Source organism: Photinus pyralis, unplaced genomic scaffold (assembly GCF_008802855.1).
Source record: "Photinus pyralis isolate 1611_PpyrPB1 unplaced genomic scaffold, Ppyr1.3 Ppyr1.4_LG5, whole genome shotgun sequence".
NCBI classification, from domain to species: Eukaryota; Metazoa; Arthropoda; class Insecta; order Coleoptera; family Lampyridae; genus Photinus; species Photinus pyralis.
Window position 1 is genome coordinate 37392146 of NW_022170596.1, and position 17742 is coordinate 37409887.

At 36.4% G+C, this 17742-nt stretch overlaps 1 protein-coding gene across 1 annotated transcript in view; it reads right to left on the reverse strand.

Annotated features, from left to right (window-relative positions):
* The window catches only part of LOC116171930 (probable nuclear hormone receptor HR38), an 81135-nt gene extending 64514 nt beyond the window's left edge, over window positions 1-16621 (reverse strand). Inside the window, exon 1 of the mRNA XM_031488979.1 lies at window positions 16025-16621. Coding sequence (XP_031344839.1) covers window positions 16025-16160 — 136 coding nt within the window. The 5' untranslated portion in view covers window positions 16161-16621. The remainder of the gene's footprint in view (window positions 1-16024) is intronic.
* Between the last annotated feature and the right edge of the window lie 1121 nt (window positions 16622-17742).

Genomic DNA, 17742 nt, shown 5'->3' on the forward strand with positions numbered 1-17742 from the left:
TCAAGCTGGGTCACCGGGTCAACTGGGTCACCGGGTCACTGGGTCACCGGGTCACTCTATGCTTGACCCAGTCCAACTCTGGTCGTATGACGAACGGTTCTCGAGATATGGCCGAGGAACATTCTTATTGGGTCACCCGATACGTAGATGAATGCTCATTATGTGCAAGGATTTGGCCCAAGTAGAAGCGGTGAAGAGAATGCTGCAGCGTAAATTCCAGAAGGTCGATCTAGGCGAGGCGCAAATGTTTCTGGGAATGCGAATCCAGCGGAATATCAGCAGCGGCATCATAAAGATAAAGCTTAACCAGTTGGGCGGTCTGGCATGGAAGTGCGCAAGCCAGTAACTTGCAGAGGCCGAAGGAGGATCAAGAACTCGAAAGCCATATCGTGAATTGATTTCCTGTTTGATGTAGGTACCTTATGGTTACATTACACCCTACTCTACTGTAGAAGAGATTAGAAAGTCTTCGCATTATGAGTAGGTAACCCTAGCGCTCTTGCCCCCATATTAGTAAAATATGAACATACACATTAAATGAAACGACCCAAAAAGAGCTGATGCCCGGAATTCAATAAATTGTCTGAGAAGAAAGTATGGAAGCAAGAGTGCCAACTTAAAAAATAAGACGATAGTGAGCAGACATGGAAAATACTGCAAGAAAGTGGAATAAGGCGGATCGAGTGGCACGAAATAAAAAGCGGTAACTCAAAGTTCGTGGGAAAAAACCTTTAGTAACTAGTCGGTCTAGAAACGCAGCTTTGAATTGGGCTTTTGAGTCCCCTGATGTAACTTGTTGGACGTTTATACATTAGGAAAGGGCTCTTTTTTACTGTAGAATTTATACTTCGGTTAAACAGCTTGCCATAGTTAATGGTTTTGAAACGCACGTCAGAATCGCTACGGATTCAGAAAAAGAAGACAAGTAAACGAAAATGAAAAACAATTATTCGATCCCTGTTAATAATTTTCAAGATTCACGGAATCGATGACATTTCACACAAGCACGTTCTTGCTTATCTTTTATTGGATTAATTGTCTAATTATAAGATTCAACGATTTGGAAAAAAACTTCCTGAATGTGATTTGAGACAAAATCTCAAATCACGAATTCCTATTAATGCTAAGGCGTTATTCTCTCGCACGTTAATCCGACAAGGATAACGAGTATTTGAAGATTTACAGCGATATCCCTCCTAGAAGAATGCCTTATTGCGTTTTGTCCAAACGTTATCATAATTAAGAAGGTTTAATCGCTTATAAACAATCATCAAGTCTGCATTAAAATGAAAATCCTTCGGTCGGCTATCAAGATTTTGCGGATAGAATAATAATGGGACGTTAATTTTCGTCTATTACTATTAAATATACATAAAACGATCTGTATGTACCATGTTGAGTTAGAGGAATGTCGTAAACTCGGTATACATTAAACATACTATTCAAACGCTGATTTCATCTGTATGTTAATGCGGGTTTCCTGTGGCACATTGGCGATCTGCGTAAATGCGTAATACCGAAATATGGAGATCGCGAATCGATTTCAATTTTTCATTCAAAATTTCAATCACGTAAAGAAGCGAAGAAGCTTCCGCATATACCCATTCTTCTTTCTCTTGATACACCTAGACACGTTTTTTTTCAAAAGTCTCGTTTCAAGGTTTTATACGGGGTGTGCTGGGAAAGTAAACCTTTTTTCACTTCTTCTGGCACGATTGAAGCTTTCTTTTGGTTACAGAAAGATCAACTCAATTGTTCCAAAAAAGCACATTATTAAAGTAGGTATATGCCACATCTTTTGCTTATAGTCTGCATATTTGCTATTTATGGCAGCTTTTACTAAATGGAATCGTAAGTTTTGTAGCAAGACAAACTTAACTATAAAAGTGTGTGAAAATTAGTTTGCATTAACTGCTATCCGCTGCTATCCAATGAACTTTTAAAAAATGTTTGCATACCACAAGCCTTCCTCGTCATTTTAATAGAAGCGAAATCATGACAAAAAAATCAAGACTGTTTTGAAGAACGCTGCCATACATTTTTTAAAAGTTTTGTGCAAAAAGCGATCAAAAAACCTACTCATAACCGACGCATAAGGGCAGGTGATTGATCAAAGTCGAAAGTGAAAATTATAGGAATAGGACAATAAATGCAATAAATCCTGATTTATTAGTACCTTGAATTGTAATTTCCGCAAATTTGCAAAACGCGAGAGATTTAAATATAAATCAAGCGAGGCCGTCCACTTTTCCTTTCGTTCCACTGAAAAAGAACAAGCCGAGCTATAACAATGTCCCATAGGTATTTTTGAAACATAAAAAAATGTCTGTGGAAATCACACGAACGTGGTAGATCTTCGCCGTTTGCAACAGGCAACATAATATTTCACAAACCGTAAAAAAATCATTTGTATTTAATTTTAAAAAATATTAATATTAATCGTGCGACATGAATAATGCAAAAAAATGTTTTTTTATCTAGTCTTGTCTTGTTGTGCTGTTACAAAGGCGTATTTTTCATATTCTAATACAAATGTACTTATATGGCTGAAACAATTTGTTGGGAAATTGTTATTGCTTTATTGTAGTAACTTTCCTTTCTAAGTTCTGGCGCTTTATATACGCTATAAATTATCTATTGAGCAATTTGGCTATACGAATTTGTATTTATGAAAATGACTGCATGAAGTGTGATTAAATTAATTAGGCCAAACGAAGGGGGGGAATTAAAAATCGACTGTATGCAAACAAGATGTGTGCCCAACAATTAGGTGTATAGATTTATTGGTTATAATTACAGATGACCGCCTTACAAAACGCTCACCTCCAATTTAATGATACTTCCGTTTCTTAATAGTCTGTTTTAAATGCGCAGGTGGCTGGGAAGTCTGAAGGCGTCTCAAAAAGTGGCATTTGTTATAAAACGCCGATACATTTTCAGATGGCGTCTTGTAAATATGGACCGGTTGTGTTGCTATATAAGACGACATGTGTTGTTGATATTACTTATAGTAATTAATATGATTCATTATTATAAATCTAGATACATGTGCTTATATTTAAAGTAAACAGCGTGGCAACCCGAAGAAAGTTTCGTCACTTCTGGTTTTCAATTGAGATGCCAACAAAAAAGTTATGGGATACCTTTCAAATTACGTGATCTACACTAAATTTTAAATTAAACGACGACCTTTCATTAAATACTCTTCCGTATAAGGCCAAAAATTTGAATGTTTGGAACATGCGCCCTTATGTGTAGCCCTATCCCAAGTGTTAAGCGTCAGTCGTGTCAAAAGAGCGAGAAAGGTTTACCTCTCAATACCTCTCGCTTCAGCCAGATTATGCCTCGGGCTTTCTAAAAAATGAGCTATTGTGCTTCGTTCGTACCAATGACAGTCTTACTATTAGATCTTCATGGTATTTCGGATTGTAATTGCAACAACAAATGAATTTTATGACGTGTAGTCCAAAAGTTTAAGCAAAAGAGACATTTGCTCACGCTCGAAATTTGGAGATATATGCCCCAATATCTTTAGAAAAACGAGGAAATGAGACGGATTTAAGGACAAAAGGTAGATTTGAACCACAACCACCAAACGCGTAATCTTACAGTTTTCGCATTCCGGATGTGAGTCAAAATGTGTTTTGAATTTAAATCTGAAAACTACGAAAGCCTTCCAAACTTGAGATTGACGTTTTTTTGAGAATCTCTTAAAGCGTTTTCGAAAATTTAACCGGTTTAACCAAGTTGGTAGATTTTGCTATGGTAACAATTTTTGCCACATAGGTCCGCAGACGCCTTGTTACCGATCTGCAAGATGTTATGATTTTTTAAGTTTTTTCTATCTCCTGCAGCTTTTGAGAAATTTAGCTCAAATTTAGAATATAAGTCACGCTCAAGGTCTTTCATGCTTGAGCATGTCAATGGTGGTCAGGGATCATGTTCCATTTTCTACCCCTGGACTTTTTTTTTTGGTGCGCCGCTTGTAAATTGGGAAATAAGAAATTGATTTTCTAATTTGTTTAGAAACTTTTTGGTCTCCTGTAACTATTTAGTATCTGCGACCGTTATCGAAAAAAAATAAAAATCAATTTTCAGTAAATCAAAGTAAAATTTTGATAATGATGCAGTAGACCCTAGCTTTATTTGGATAATCTGTTGTTTTTATTCAGTTTTGACAGTTCGCATTTGAACTTGTATCTTAAGTGTTTATGAACTAACGATTTAAATTGATGAACACCCTGTAGATCGGTGACGAAGCGTTTGCATATATGAAGCCATGAAATAAGCCAAATAATTTACCCCTTTCGTATGTACAACGTATTTAGAAACACCCGGTATAGATGGAGGGTTCTTCAAGCTTTAAATCTGACACTGAAGTTATTTATTGTGGATACGGTATGTCAACATTTTGCATTTTGGCTTTCTAACTGAAGTTAAAAACTACGAAACAGTTTGTTCATTAAACCCCAGAATTTAAACATTATTTGTAAGGTTTTAATGTTGTGTACAGAGGGGGCGTCGTTTCACTAAGTTGCAACAATGCCGAAGATTAGAGCGAGCCATCATGTGGTGAAAAATTTACGTGTTGTTAACGTAATTTCAGTTTCAGTATTGGAAATAGCAGTCGGAACATCTTGTATGTAAAATTACTCGTGTTTGTTTCATAGGATCTGGGGACTTTTAATTCAAATAGACACAGAAATGGAAAAAGTTGATGATTTGTCATTTTAAATTTAGTTATGTATTGCAAATTGTTTAATTAATTTAATTCTATTGTTTAATTGTCTAAAACGCATACATAAGGACCATGTAACTTAATTGTTAAAGGTTAATTTGGTTAGGCTTGATCGAAAAAGTTGATTGGTTGTGTGATAACAATACCATGTGTGAGATAAGTAACGCGTGTGTTTATCAATACGGGCGACGGGGCAGTGTTGCGAGTATCGCCGGAAAACTAAGATATGGAATTGATGAATGGAGGGGGTCTCTCCTTTAAATACGGAAAATGAAAAATTAACCAGGCTGTTTTCGGGTCAATTGTAAAAGCTTATGTTACTGTTGCGCTAAATTTTTACGGGCATTTTCGCCGAATAAATAAGTTAGGCATGCGGTTCCGGTTATCACCCAATCAGCCATTATAATTATGTGTTAACTCCATGAAACAAGTTATTGGATTATCAGAATTACGTGTTAAACGAATGTGAGTTTTAAAAGCTTATTTAAAATACAGTGTGTCCCCGGATGGACTGAACAAGAGGGAAAAAATTTTTAAATTTAACTACGCAAAAATGTCATTCTTTATACAAATTTTTGCATGCCTCAAAACCACCTATTCTGAAATAAAAATGTAGATATTCCTTTTAGCAGCTGAGAAAATTACAAAAAACGCAAAATCTACAGCGGAAATTTTTCTAAGTTGCATGTTTTTGATTAAATCATTGTATCTTCCATGGCAACCTGATAAGCAAATCAAGTTAAAAAAGACACCTTAGAGCTTAAGAGAAAAATTTTATTTTATTCAATGTGGTATCCTCCAACCTCTACACACTTTTCAGCTCTACATACAAATTCTTTATAAACATTGTGGATCGTATCTTCATTGACAGAATTTATCGCTTCCGTGATTTTTTTGCCATGGAAGATACAATGATTTAATCAAAAACATGCAACTTAGAAAAATTTCCGCTGTAGATTTTGCGTTTTTTGTAATTTTCTCAGCTGCTAAAAGGAATATCTACATTTTTATTTCAGAATAGGTGGTTTTGAGGCATGCAAAAATTTGTATAAAGAATGACATTTTTGCGTAAAGTTAAAATTAAAAATCTTTTCCCTCTTGTTCAGTCCATCCGGAGACACACTGTACATATAAAAGCCTTAAAAACATTCCGGCATTTATAAAGGGAATTTTGGTTCAATATTTTTTTGAATTGCAATAACGTTCAATTGTGAATTTAAAGAACCGGGGGCTGAGACACATAAAAAATGTCATCAAAATCCGTCCAGTCGTTTAGGAGCTTAGTCACAAGCACACGTATAAAAGAATTTTATATACAGGGGATTTCAATGCTAAGTTCTTTATATCGAAATATTTTCTCCCCTAATTAATTTAGAGCAAGGTTGTAAATAGGTTTCTTGTAGCTTGAAAAATTCTGCATCTGCTCTCATTTATTAAGCGGCAGAGCAAAGCGATGTATGCTTTATAGGGGAGTCGATGGTGTCCGTCTGTCCGTCCGCGAACACGATAACTGCCAAACGGTTAGACCGATTCGGTTCAAACTTTGCACAGTTGACCTACATGCCACATGTAACAACCCTAGTTAAATCCAATGACCCCGTAGGGTCAAACCGAGGTGCTCTGCCGACTTTTTAGATCCGCTTTAGGGGTTCATTATTTTTCAATTTGGCAAACCGGAAAAATTAAATCAATCAAGTTAGTATTTGCGTAAAAATCGATTTTTGTTTCCAAAGTATCAATCAAGTATCAATAATACTACGGCAAGGGCTTAAAAATCACTTGCGCCGTGATATAGTTGAAACAAACATTAGATTTGTAATACGAGTATTATAATTATAATTTACAATAACCTTAATTTCTCCGTTTTCCACAACAAAAAATGGGCACATGAATACACGCAGAATTTTATATCAACAAAAAAATTATGTACAACTTTGCTGTAATAAGTAATTAGGGGCGAAAATATTAGAATATAAAGAAATTACCATTGAAATCCCTATGGTGCGTAAACCATTTCTCCACCCTGTATCGTGGTGATCATTTTTGATAAGTGACCACGTGAAAACTACAACGAATCTTTTCTAGTCGATATTTTTAGCGCATTTCCACAGAAATGAAAAAAAAATGCGTTATTGTGGGCATTTTGTCCGTCCGTCCGTACGCTCTTTCGTTGAGACGCTACTAGTTTCTTATCTTAAGAGCTATTGTTCTACTTTTTTCGCTATTTGGTTCGTTATGGTGTCGAGGCTTGCACCAAGGAATTTTGCGTTTATTGCTACAAAAGTTGCATCTTACAAATGGGAAATGCGCTTTTTGTAAATCGTTTACGATTACTTTTTAACTTGTTCTATTTAACTATTCCACTCATAGCGTTTACGATTTAATGTTTTTGCTACTGTGGCTTTTCTTCACTAATCATAATGTTACCTTTAAATAGTGGTATTGGCCTCCATTTTAGCTGTTTTGCAATTTTTTCACCAAATTTCTAATCGAACGGAATACCGACCACAATTAGGGTTGATTCTCACTTGTGCTGCACTCAGCTCGGCGCCGCTAAATAAAGATTTCATGTTTTTAAATGCGTTCTCACTTAAGCGACGCTACCGTTTACGACGCGGCGAACGTCGCTCAGCCAAAAACAGCACAAGTGTCGCGCTTTGTCGTCATAGTGGGAACGCACACTAGAGTTACGGCATTTTGCAGTGCGGCATAGCGTCGTGCCGCCGAGCTGAATGCAGCTCAAGTAAGAATCGACCTTTAAGATAATTAGGTAATTAATTATGGATACAACTGCTTCATGTCGAAAAATGTGCATAACGATGCGGAACGTCCTCACACTTTTACATACGCTACCATTTATCAAACGCCATTTAGCAATTAAATTTTTCGCACGAAAGTGTCGCTCTCCCTATCAATGAGGAATGCCGAAACATTGACGCGACCGACGGCGATAATGGCGTCATCTTCCTATTAAGAGCCGTTATACCTATGACGTCAGTAATCAATAAAACATAATATTTCATACAGGTGGATTATACGTTTTATTGAAGAAATGCGAAAAAAATTCGTAGAGGAAACAAAGAAAGATCCGGGAAAACTAGGCTAGTTGTGAGTCAGTTGGAATTCTTTTGTAACACAGAGAGACGTTCTCGCGTCATAAATCAATGACAAGGTAATAAAAGTTTTCTAAATTCATCTAAGTGCAATTTACAGTGGCCGTGATATGAAAATTTAAGACTCGTTCACCCACAATGCCGCGACTGACCAAGCCTTGCTGCATTTGTCATCCACGGTAAGAACGCGGCGGAGGAATGAATTCTGAAGGGTACCGTGATGTCATTCGATTCCGATTTGGGTTACGGACTGAGGAAGAACGAAGAATTGTAAATCGACTTTTTCAGAAACTATTGCCGAATTTGCATTCGCACGCGACGGGATTAAATACATTATATACGGATACGTACCCGAAAAAATGCCGGCCTGCACACTTTTCAGCAGCACTCTGAAAAAAGTTCAGGTTGGATCAGCTGAAAGCTTGCACAGCGTTCCGATGCAAGTACGAAACTAGCACAAAACTTTCGCGTTGACCTCGACGCTGGCGCAACACTGAAGCGAGAAGAATTCTATTTATTAACGCGTTGAAAAAAGACGCCCCATTTATGACGTCCCAAAATCAATGAGGATACTGTTACGTTTGAAGCACATGGGCGTGAAGAGGTGACGTAAATATGACGCCACAGTAACCAAGCCGTCGAGACGCTCTATTATTATCGATATACTGACGTCAGTTTCACATTCGCTCTCGCTTAAAGCTTCCGTATTTTAAGAATCATAACATGATCGAAGAGTGTACCCATCTTTTTCATTTCGCGTAGTATAGAATTTTCTTCGTTTTCAAGCTCTTTTAAAGCCTTTTGAAGGTTAGTCGCGATGTAATTTTGATTTCTCGCATTAAATAGTGGATGTTCCACTTTAAGGTGCATTTTCAGGTGAGATTTTCATCGCCGAATACGCCAATTTCGGAATTTTGGGATTGGCACCACCACCCACCATCTTATTAACTTAATATCAAACACTAATAAGATTGGCAGCAATCCTCTTTAAGATATTCAATTGCAATTGCAAAAACTCCGCACTTTCTTCTCTAGTTGTATACAAATAACTAGAGAAGAAAGAGGAGTTTTTTTTAACTCGAGTTCAAAGTTTGACACTTGAGCGTAGCGATTGACACTTTCTTTTCAAGTTTTACATAATAATTTTTTCTGAATCAAAATTGAAAAATGATCGTATGCCATAATGAAGTTTGATACATAGCAATCTAGATGCGAGCGTGCTTCAATTTTAAACGTCATTATTAAGATTAACGCAGCATTTGTTTTTACTTTCCTCACTAGATAGGAAAATCCGAGGGAAAATCGCATTTTCTTCACCTTTTTCAGAGAGTAGTTGTTTCTAAAGTAGTCTCAGAAAAATAACACTATTGTCAACGATGTGCGACTAAAATGTGCCCGAATTGCGTTGCCCAACTTAGACCATAGCTCAGTTATTGAATGTACATCTTTAAAATGTCAATAATAATTAGACAAATACAAAACTGTTATTTTTGTCATATATTTCCGTATAATTAAAACCTGGGTCGTACTGACCCATGAATAGTTGTTAAGTAATTTTATTTTGTCAGTAGTTACGGGTTAAGAAAATGTTTTAGGTTGAAAACTGGAATGAATAGTTTATTTTCCTATTATTAAAAAACGCCAGTGCAGCATTCTTCGAAAATGACATTGGCCATAACTTCTCTATTTCTAAAGTTACAAAGGGAAAATTAATCGGGATAAAATTGTGCAGTTGCGATTGCCCATTTAAGCGACTTTAAGCGATGATCATCATCAGTCCGCCTGTCTGTGCACTTAGTTCCGGCCAAACCACTAAACCCAAAGTAAAATGCGCAAGATGAAAAGCTTTCGAAAATATGCTTATTATTTTTATTTATTAAATCAATTAAACGTTATGCTACCAAATTATGTGAACTGTATTTTGTATGAACAAGTGAACCTAAACCACCACTATGTGGGTATTTCCAGCGCAACCTACTGATATAGGTAATTGGAGACTGCTTTGAAAGTCGATAAGGTAGACATGTATCATTTCTTGGGCATCGAGCAATCGAGTTTGGTCTGTTTTCCTAGAAAATTGGTGCATAATAATAAATGCTATAATTAATTATTGATAGTTGCACATCTGGAACCCATAAGCTTTCATATAGAGAAAACCCCAAGTCGATACGACGAGTTCTTACCAAGAAAAGCGGTACATAAATAACGATTTTGACATTTTTGCTCTCGTTTTTGCCCAAAAAATATGTTGGTCACCAAAAATACACTTGGGCCACTCATTGGGCATTGAAAGAAAATAAATAAATAACGATTTTGACATTCTTTTGAAAAAATATTTTTATCACCAAAAGTACACATGCATCACTTCTTGATCATCTAGTAATCGAGTTTGATCTTTTTCCCAACAAAATTGGCGTTAAAAAATACCTAAAAGCCGAAATTTTCAGAATCTTTAATTGTATGTGAAAAAGCATTGGAGACCTTAATTTACGGACAACCCTCGTACATATTCTTGAAAAACACTACTGATTTGTGTTGCTTGTTCCATAATTACAGAGGCCAGTTAAAAATCTTGGAAATGCAAACTGATTTTTTGACTACTATTTGTAATTTTTAGTTTTCTTCTCTATCGGTCAACTAGGGGGTTACGTAAGATGAAGCATAAATATTTACTGCTACCCCAGCTAGGAAATAGATTCCGTTATTTTTTATAAATTATATCATTCTTACGTGTGCTATAGTAAACCTAACGCGAGTACTTGTTGTTTCAGCTGCACCTTGCCAAGCTAACTTTTTTTTTAATGAATTAGGGTTTATAAATATGCGAATATTCAGCTCTATGATGTATCAGAAACGTCACACTTAACATGCAGCTTATTTGCCAAAAAACGTTATTTTATGTTATTTAGTATAGGCAAAATGACTTTTTTGACTTATAACCTGCGCGTTAAGTTTAACGTTAGAGATACATCACAGGGCTGATTAAAAAAGTATATCTAGTAATACTGGAAATCACTAACGTTAAACTTAACGTGCAGGTTATGTATAGAAAACGAGATATTTTGGTCATACTCAATAACGTTTTTTTGACAGATTAACTGCACGTTAAGTTTGACGTTTCTGATGTATCACAGGGTTGATTAACAAACACATAAAAGACTGAAGAATTTCTAATTTCAATGTGGCGGAGATTTAAATGCGAAGCTTTTAGATTTAGATCATGACGCTAGAGAGCTTTTTATTAAACGAACATCCCCTACTTTCTGTATTAAGAAAAAATTTATAAACGTACAAAATGAAACTGCCTTATTCCGTGGAATCGAATTTTGAAACGAGTACTTATCCTAAACAATTAAATTAAAATAAGAAACTAATGGCGCTTTGTCACATATAACCATACGTTAGCTAGTCTTAAAAAGAGACAAATGTCGATGAAAGCTCAGAACTTGACGTTGAGCTACTAATTGCGATCTAAAATAATGGAATGATTCACAAATCAATTCAATAGCGCATCAAAAGACAGGGCTGAGTGCAAAAAAAGGAACGACTTTAACGCTGCCTCTAATTTACTTACAGCAAATGTGTTAATCCTATTAAAAACGTGACATTATAACGCGAAATCAACGAACTTGATTTGTAATTATCGTTACTTTACAGCAGTCAATCTCTTTCATTTATACAGACACAAGCATTTAGATTACCGTGCGACCGTTGAAAAAAAATCACAACCAGAATTTACGTAATTATCGATTGCGTTAAGTGAATTTTTTTTCAGTAGACGTAACTGACACGGGGACCGGCAATCGCACTTTTCTTCCAAATTCGGTGGATTTTGGAGCTTAACGTGACCTGATTTTGAACGCCCCTAAGTCACAATTTGAATTGGCTGGAGCTCACTTGGGGGTAATCGTACTTATGGCATGAAAGAGTGGCTTCTGAAGTGTCTCCCTGCATAACCATGGGGCCGTATCAATTTGAAAGCTTATAATTTTTTAACAAGGCCACAACTTAGTTTTGATGTCTATCGGTTTAATTTAATAAAATATAATTTTAGTCTTATCATGATTTCAGTTAACCGCCTGTAGTTTCGTGCGGGACTCGCGAATCAAAGCATTTGCTCCACTAGGTTAAATTGAAGGTAACGTCAGACTAGTTCAGTGTACTATTCTATTCAAAATTTACATACATTCCACACCAGTGTTGTAGTTCCTGTCATTCACCTTCTCCAGGATCATTGTGTCTGTTTCCAGATTATTTTTACAACCCACGATTTAGTGAAAATTACACTAGAAATAGTTTTTTTCCGAAACAACTAATTTCGTCTCTAAAAAGGGCGAAGAAAATGCAATTTTCCTCTCTAGTGAGGGAAAGTAAAAAAACACAAGAAAAACAATTGCTACGTTAATCTTAATAATAACATTTAAAATTGAAACATACCCCGATCTAGATTGCTTTGTTCTATGATTCTTTTTTATTCTTTCTTTTGTTTTCCTTTGTCTTTTTTTTATTTAAATACTTTTAACATATTTTTTTTATATTCCTTATAATTTCGAATAGTTTTTTTTTAAATTAATACATGAACATTGTTATTGGGGCAACCTGTTATGTTCATAGATAAAAAATAAATAAATAAATAAATAAAATAAATGTGTCAAACTTCATTATTGCATACGATAATTTTCCAATTGTGATTGTAGTTTCAGATAAAATTATGTGTAAAACTTGAGAAGAAAGTGTTTTTCAACTCTTGTACAATTGACACATGAGCGTAAAACTTTGAACTCGAGTTGAAAAACTCCACTTTCTTCTCTAGTCGTACAAATAACTATTGGGTAACTTCCGAGTTAAAAAAATCATGCACTAATTTTTTATAAGGTGGAGTATAATATGCCTTAAAAATTCTTACACCAATATGAACACATCTTACACAAAATTACTAAATATTAAATTGTGATATTAGAACGCTATTGGAATATTTTACAAATTCATTATTACAAAAGTATACTTTACAGAGCGTTTATAATTTCAGTATACTGTACAGTACCTACCAAAATAATGCGATTTTTGTTAAATTTCAGAGACTAGTTTTCTCTATTTATAGGACTGAGAGAAAATCGCTAATGGTTCGTTAAAATTATTTCTGGAAAATAAATTTTTGGTATTTTGGCTATAACTTCGCTATTTGTAGAGCGACAAGAAACTTTAAAAGGGAAAATTAATTGGCATAAAGTTCTGCATAACTTTGCTCATTTAAGCGGATTTGTATCTGGTACGGTTTACGAGATCCCTATAGCGAAAATGAAAAAAAACACACCCTGTATAAGATGTTTTTTTACCACTCGCACGTAAGGGAGGTATTGCATTGGGGTAAAAAATGACCCCCCACTTTTTTGACGGAAATACACGTTTTGAAGCACCAGAAATCCGAATCAAATAAAATCTCTCTCATTTCCGGCTAAACGGCTGAACCAATTGGAACCAAATTTGGTACACATATTTTTAGACACAAAAGGGGAGAATCGCGCATGCGCAGTTGTGCGCGTGGTATCTGTGTTAGCCACAGCAAATTTGTTATTTCTGCAAGACAAAAATTGTTGGGACAAATTGGCCGCCTGCTAAAATCTGCCGCCCTAAGCTCCAGTCTACTCAGCCTGCTGGTAAATCTGCTACTGCCGTTAATAGCCCAAGAGTCGTTTGCATTGTTACCAACTGGCTTTTCATAGCCGTTCCGTGCGGGGGGGGGGGGGGGTGTATATAAAACAATATTTCGCGACCAGTGGCGCTGCTTTCTAGCGCTTTAAAAACACCTCGTGAAAAGGGGCGCTTACCGCTCACAAGTAGCTCCTGATTTTGCTTTCTTTAAGCTTTTAAGGTGATAGTTGATACGCGTTTCGAAATTAGCAAACCTGAGTGCCTGAAAAACTACTTCTGCACTACTTGCACCGTGTCAACAACTAAACCCGACGGCCCCCGTGGCGGCATCGACTCTCTATCGTTTGGGCGAACTTTTATTAGTTTTGTGTGCGATTTTACGTTACCGTGTAGGCGCGGATTATGATCATAACGAAAATTTATTGACGCTGGAACTTAAACTGATTCATATTATAATGCGTGGACTGCAAACCATTTAATCGGAGTAGAAATTTCTAAAACCGCTCATTTTTTCGAATATGGATTTTAAAACTGACTGATGACCCATGGCAGTGTCTACGTTTTGATACTTTTGTGGTAGTGATGAAAATCGAAATAAATGTTGCGTGATTAGAGGACTGAATGAGCTCTCAAATACATTTCACGGCTGAGATTTTAAGCCTAGCACGTCTCTTAATAACCGGATTGTTCTATTTGGAAATAGTCATTTCGTGTTGTCTTTATCGATTCGAAGACTCAGTGTCACATTTTTATGGAAAGATGCAGACAAGATGGAAGAAATAGTGACATTGCTTTGTGTGAAAGATTCACGATCGGCGAAGAACAAAAATTTAAGACTTAAGGCTACGTTCAGACAGGACGGTATCGCGCGATCGGCTTTGAGATGCTTTCCGATGCGATGCGATTAACAAATTTCCTTGCAATTTTCAAATAGGTTGCGATGCGATGCAATTAATCGCTAGCAATTTCTAGGTCCATATTTACCTCGACATTCATTTATTTATTTATTTACAGCACATTGACGAAACTTCGACCGCACATACTGGCGGGAAGTTCTCTATTAAAATGTATGAGGTATCCACATTAACCAGATAAAAACGATCAATATGAATTTTAAACCATCGCTCAAAGTAACATAGAAACGCATCTGTCTGAATGTAGCCTTAAGCTTTTAGGGAGAATATGTAAACGGAAGCTTTCCGTACAATAAGCGCAAACCCGCGACTCACTTAATTTACGTTTGTAAGAAAACAAAAAATCAAATTACCGTTTATTTAACAATATATAATAAAAGAAAGAAAAAGAAAGAAAAAAAAATAATACACAAAAAATTACTAATAACATTATTTTAAACCACCGTTACGCTATAAGTATTATAAAGTAGCATCTGTAGTCTACGTTACCTACTGGTATGAATATAGGTAAACAACGCCAACCAGTTTTTACTATTTTACCCTGCAGGACTAGGCGCTTTTATATATCGTCATCATTTTAACACAAATTTTTTTTGTACATTAATTTTAGATATATAAGTACATGTGCGAACGACGTATGTACGTACTGTGTTATTTATTTTTTTATTTTTCTAAGATCACTGCGTTTCCATTGCTATTTTGCGAGTTTCATATACAGTACATGAGCTGCATGAATTTTTTAGTTCGAACAGTTTAATCTAACATCAATGGTCTGAAACCATTAGAATAATAAAGGAAGAAGTCTTTAAGTTTGCTCGTGTCAGGGGTAGGTAATTTCTCACTGTACACACATTCTTACATGCAATAACTCGAGCGAACTCGAAATTTTACTTTGTCGTAAAACCTCCCCAGTTTGACTACGACACTTAATTTCTATTCCTCTTCTGTTTCAAGTGCACAATTTCTTCGACTGCCTTCCCGAACGAAACATACGTTTCTTTCTGCATTCATCATTACTTCTTCTTATTCTAAGGGATATCAGAATCAAGGCAGAGGAGATGGGGTAGCATGCACAACGTCTGTGATCACTCGGATTTCTCACACGAGGCACGGAAACATTCTTCTCGTCTATCGCGCCATTCTTCCTGGTGCAGGTAGAAATTATAAATTGAAATAGCGATTATGTGCAATTACCCGTTTTATAAAGTAGAAAGAATCCAAGGCTCTTCGATTTATTAAGTCTTTATAAGCGTCTTAAAATAATTCCGCATGTGACGTTTAAATAGTGCCAATAACGCTTTGTGACGATGATTCAAATTTTGGCATAGGCCGCTCGTGGAAAGGGATCGCTTTTGAAAAAAGGCGCGTCGTAAAAAGCGCGCGCTCGCGCTCGTGTCAATTATTTATAATTGAAAGCAAGTGCAAGTTATTTATTAATTATTACGGTTAAATGCACCTGCGCCAAATTCGATTCCGTGGAGTGTCTCCGTTTTCACTGAAAATCGGCATTTCCGAATTGCACGCGCGGCAGAGTTAAAGCTGAACGTTAAAAGCTCAAGTTAGTAAAAGTACAAGCGTTATTTTTGGCAAAATATTGTTTTACGTACACTTATTTCTGAGACAGTTGTAACTAGGTGAATTGTTGTTGTTATCGGTCTGTTGCGTGCTATAAAACTGCAGCCCGTGTCTGCACGGCGACGGACCGGTACGCATGGCGCAGGGATGGCATTGTACAACACACATACACACTCACACACAGGCTTCTTCAAATCTTCGTTTCGGCACAATCGTGTGTCAAAAAGTGGCATGCAACAAAGCAACGGGGGTGGTGTAGACGTACAACTTAAAACAATCCAGGAACTTGAAACATACTTTAGGAACTGAACACAATCTAACATATAGAGGAATCGGTCTACGAAGCAGGGGCACAATTAGACAAGTCACCTGGTGACTCCTGAATTTCAGTTTCAGGAGTGCTGGTCTGAGAGCGCGCGCCTTCCGGTTCCTTAAACGAAGAATCCACGACGAAATCAATCAAAATCCTCATACATATCAATTAATAGCCTCACTACGAAAAAATACTGTCACTAAACTACGGTAACTACTTTGCGAAATTTAGGAACTGCTTCACCGCATTTAATAAGTTTGTGCCGAAGAACGTATACGGTCCATATATTACAAGATGCAACGCGCGACTGGACACTCTCGCTCTCGTAGCAAGTATAAAATCCTGCCTCAACTGCACGCTTATTATAAAACTCGCCTTCGCTATTTCTCTTACGTCATCGACGCAGTGACGTCACTCTTCATCGACCGTTATAGCGCAACCGTTAGGCACCCCCTTTCGTCCGCTACCCACAGTATGACGGTGCGGTTATGTCGTCCTTGTTATTACGTCACTTCCGTTTTATCCCTCCGCGCGCCTGGAAGGGTCCCTCCTCATTGATTTCTCTGCGTATAATACACATTTTTGTGACAAGTCTAAGCAATTTATATTCCGCTAGTGTGTCTTCAAAGGTATGATCAAGATTGCGGGGTACGAAAATAGTTCCACTTCTTGTATACATAATTAATTACATCCCGGCGTTATAATACCACTCGTTAACATTCAATTGTAAAAAAGCAAAATATTATTTTTAGAAATCCTATTCCGCGGATCCTCTTGAATTGCACTCGAAAAGAACTAATTGATTGATACGTAGTGGTTTTCTGAAGACGTTTTTTTTAATCCTCCGCTTACCTGTGGGTTGTTTATTTCAACTTCTGTTTCTCTGTATGGTTTACATCGATTTTCACCCACTTCCAAATATACTTCTTTCTAATCGACTTGACATTCTGCAGTCGAGTATAGTATTATAAAAAATTGGCCAAGCTTATGGATTGGAATTCTGGCTGTGAGATCTGTTTCTCTATTGAAGTCAAACCTCTTCACCACAAATGTCTAAGTCATTATTTAGAAGGAGGATTAACCGTACCGTAGTATTTTAAACAACCATAGACTTTTAAATCCGAGATGCGTTGATGTATTCTGTATATATAATTTTGAAAAACGCATGAAAACTAAAAGCTCAGAAATTGGAAACGAATACAAGCTTGAGCTTTTTTGAGCTCGTCAACGTATATTAGTTCCAAATTAATGGGTTCCATTGTCCATATACTTGGCAAATGAAAACTCAATTATTAGAAATAAATCCAATTGCTGTTTTCCAAAACGAGCTGTTGTTATTTAACAAATCATTGAAGTCGTAAAGGGTAACTAAGTTAAGAATTATAATGAACGCATGATGGCATGCCAGTGGAGTTAAATAAATGGTCACTAATTACA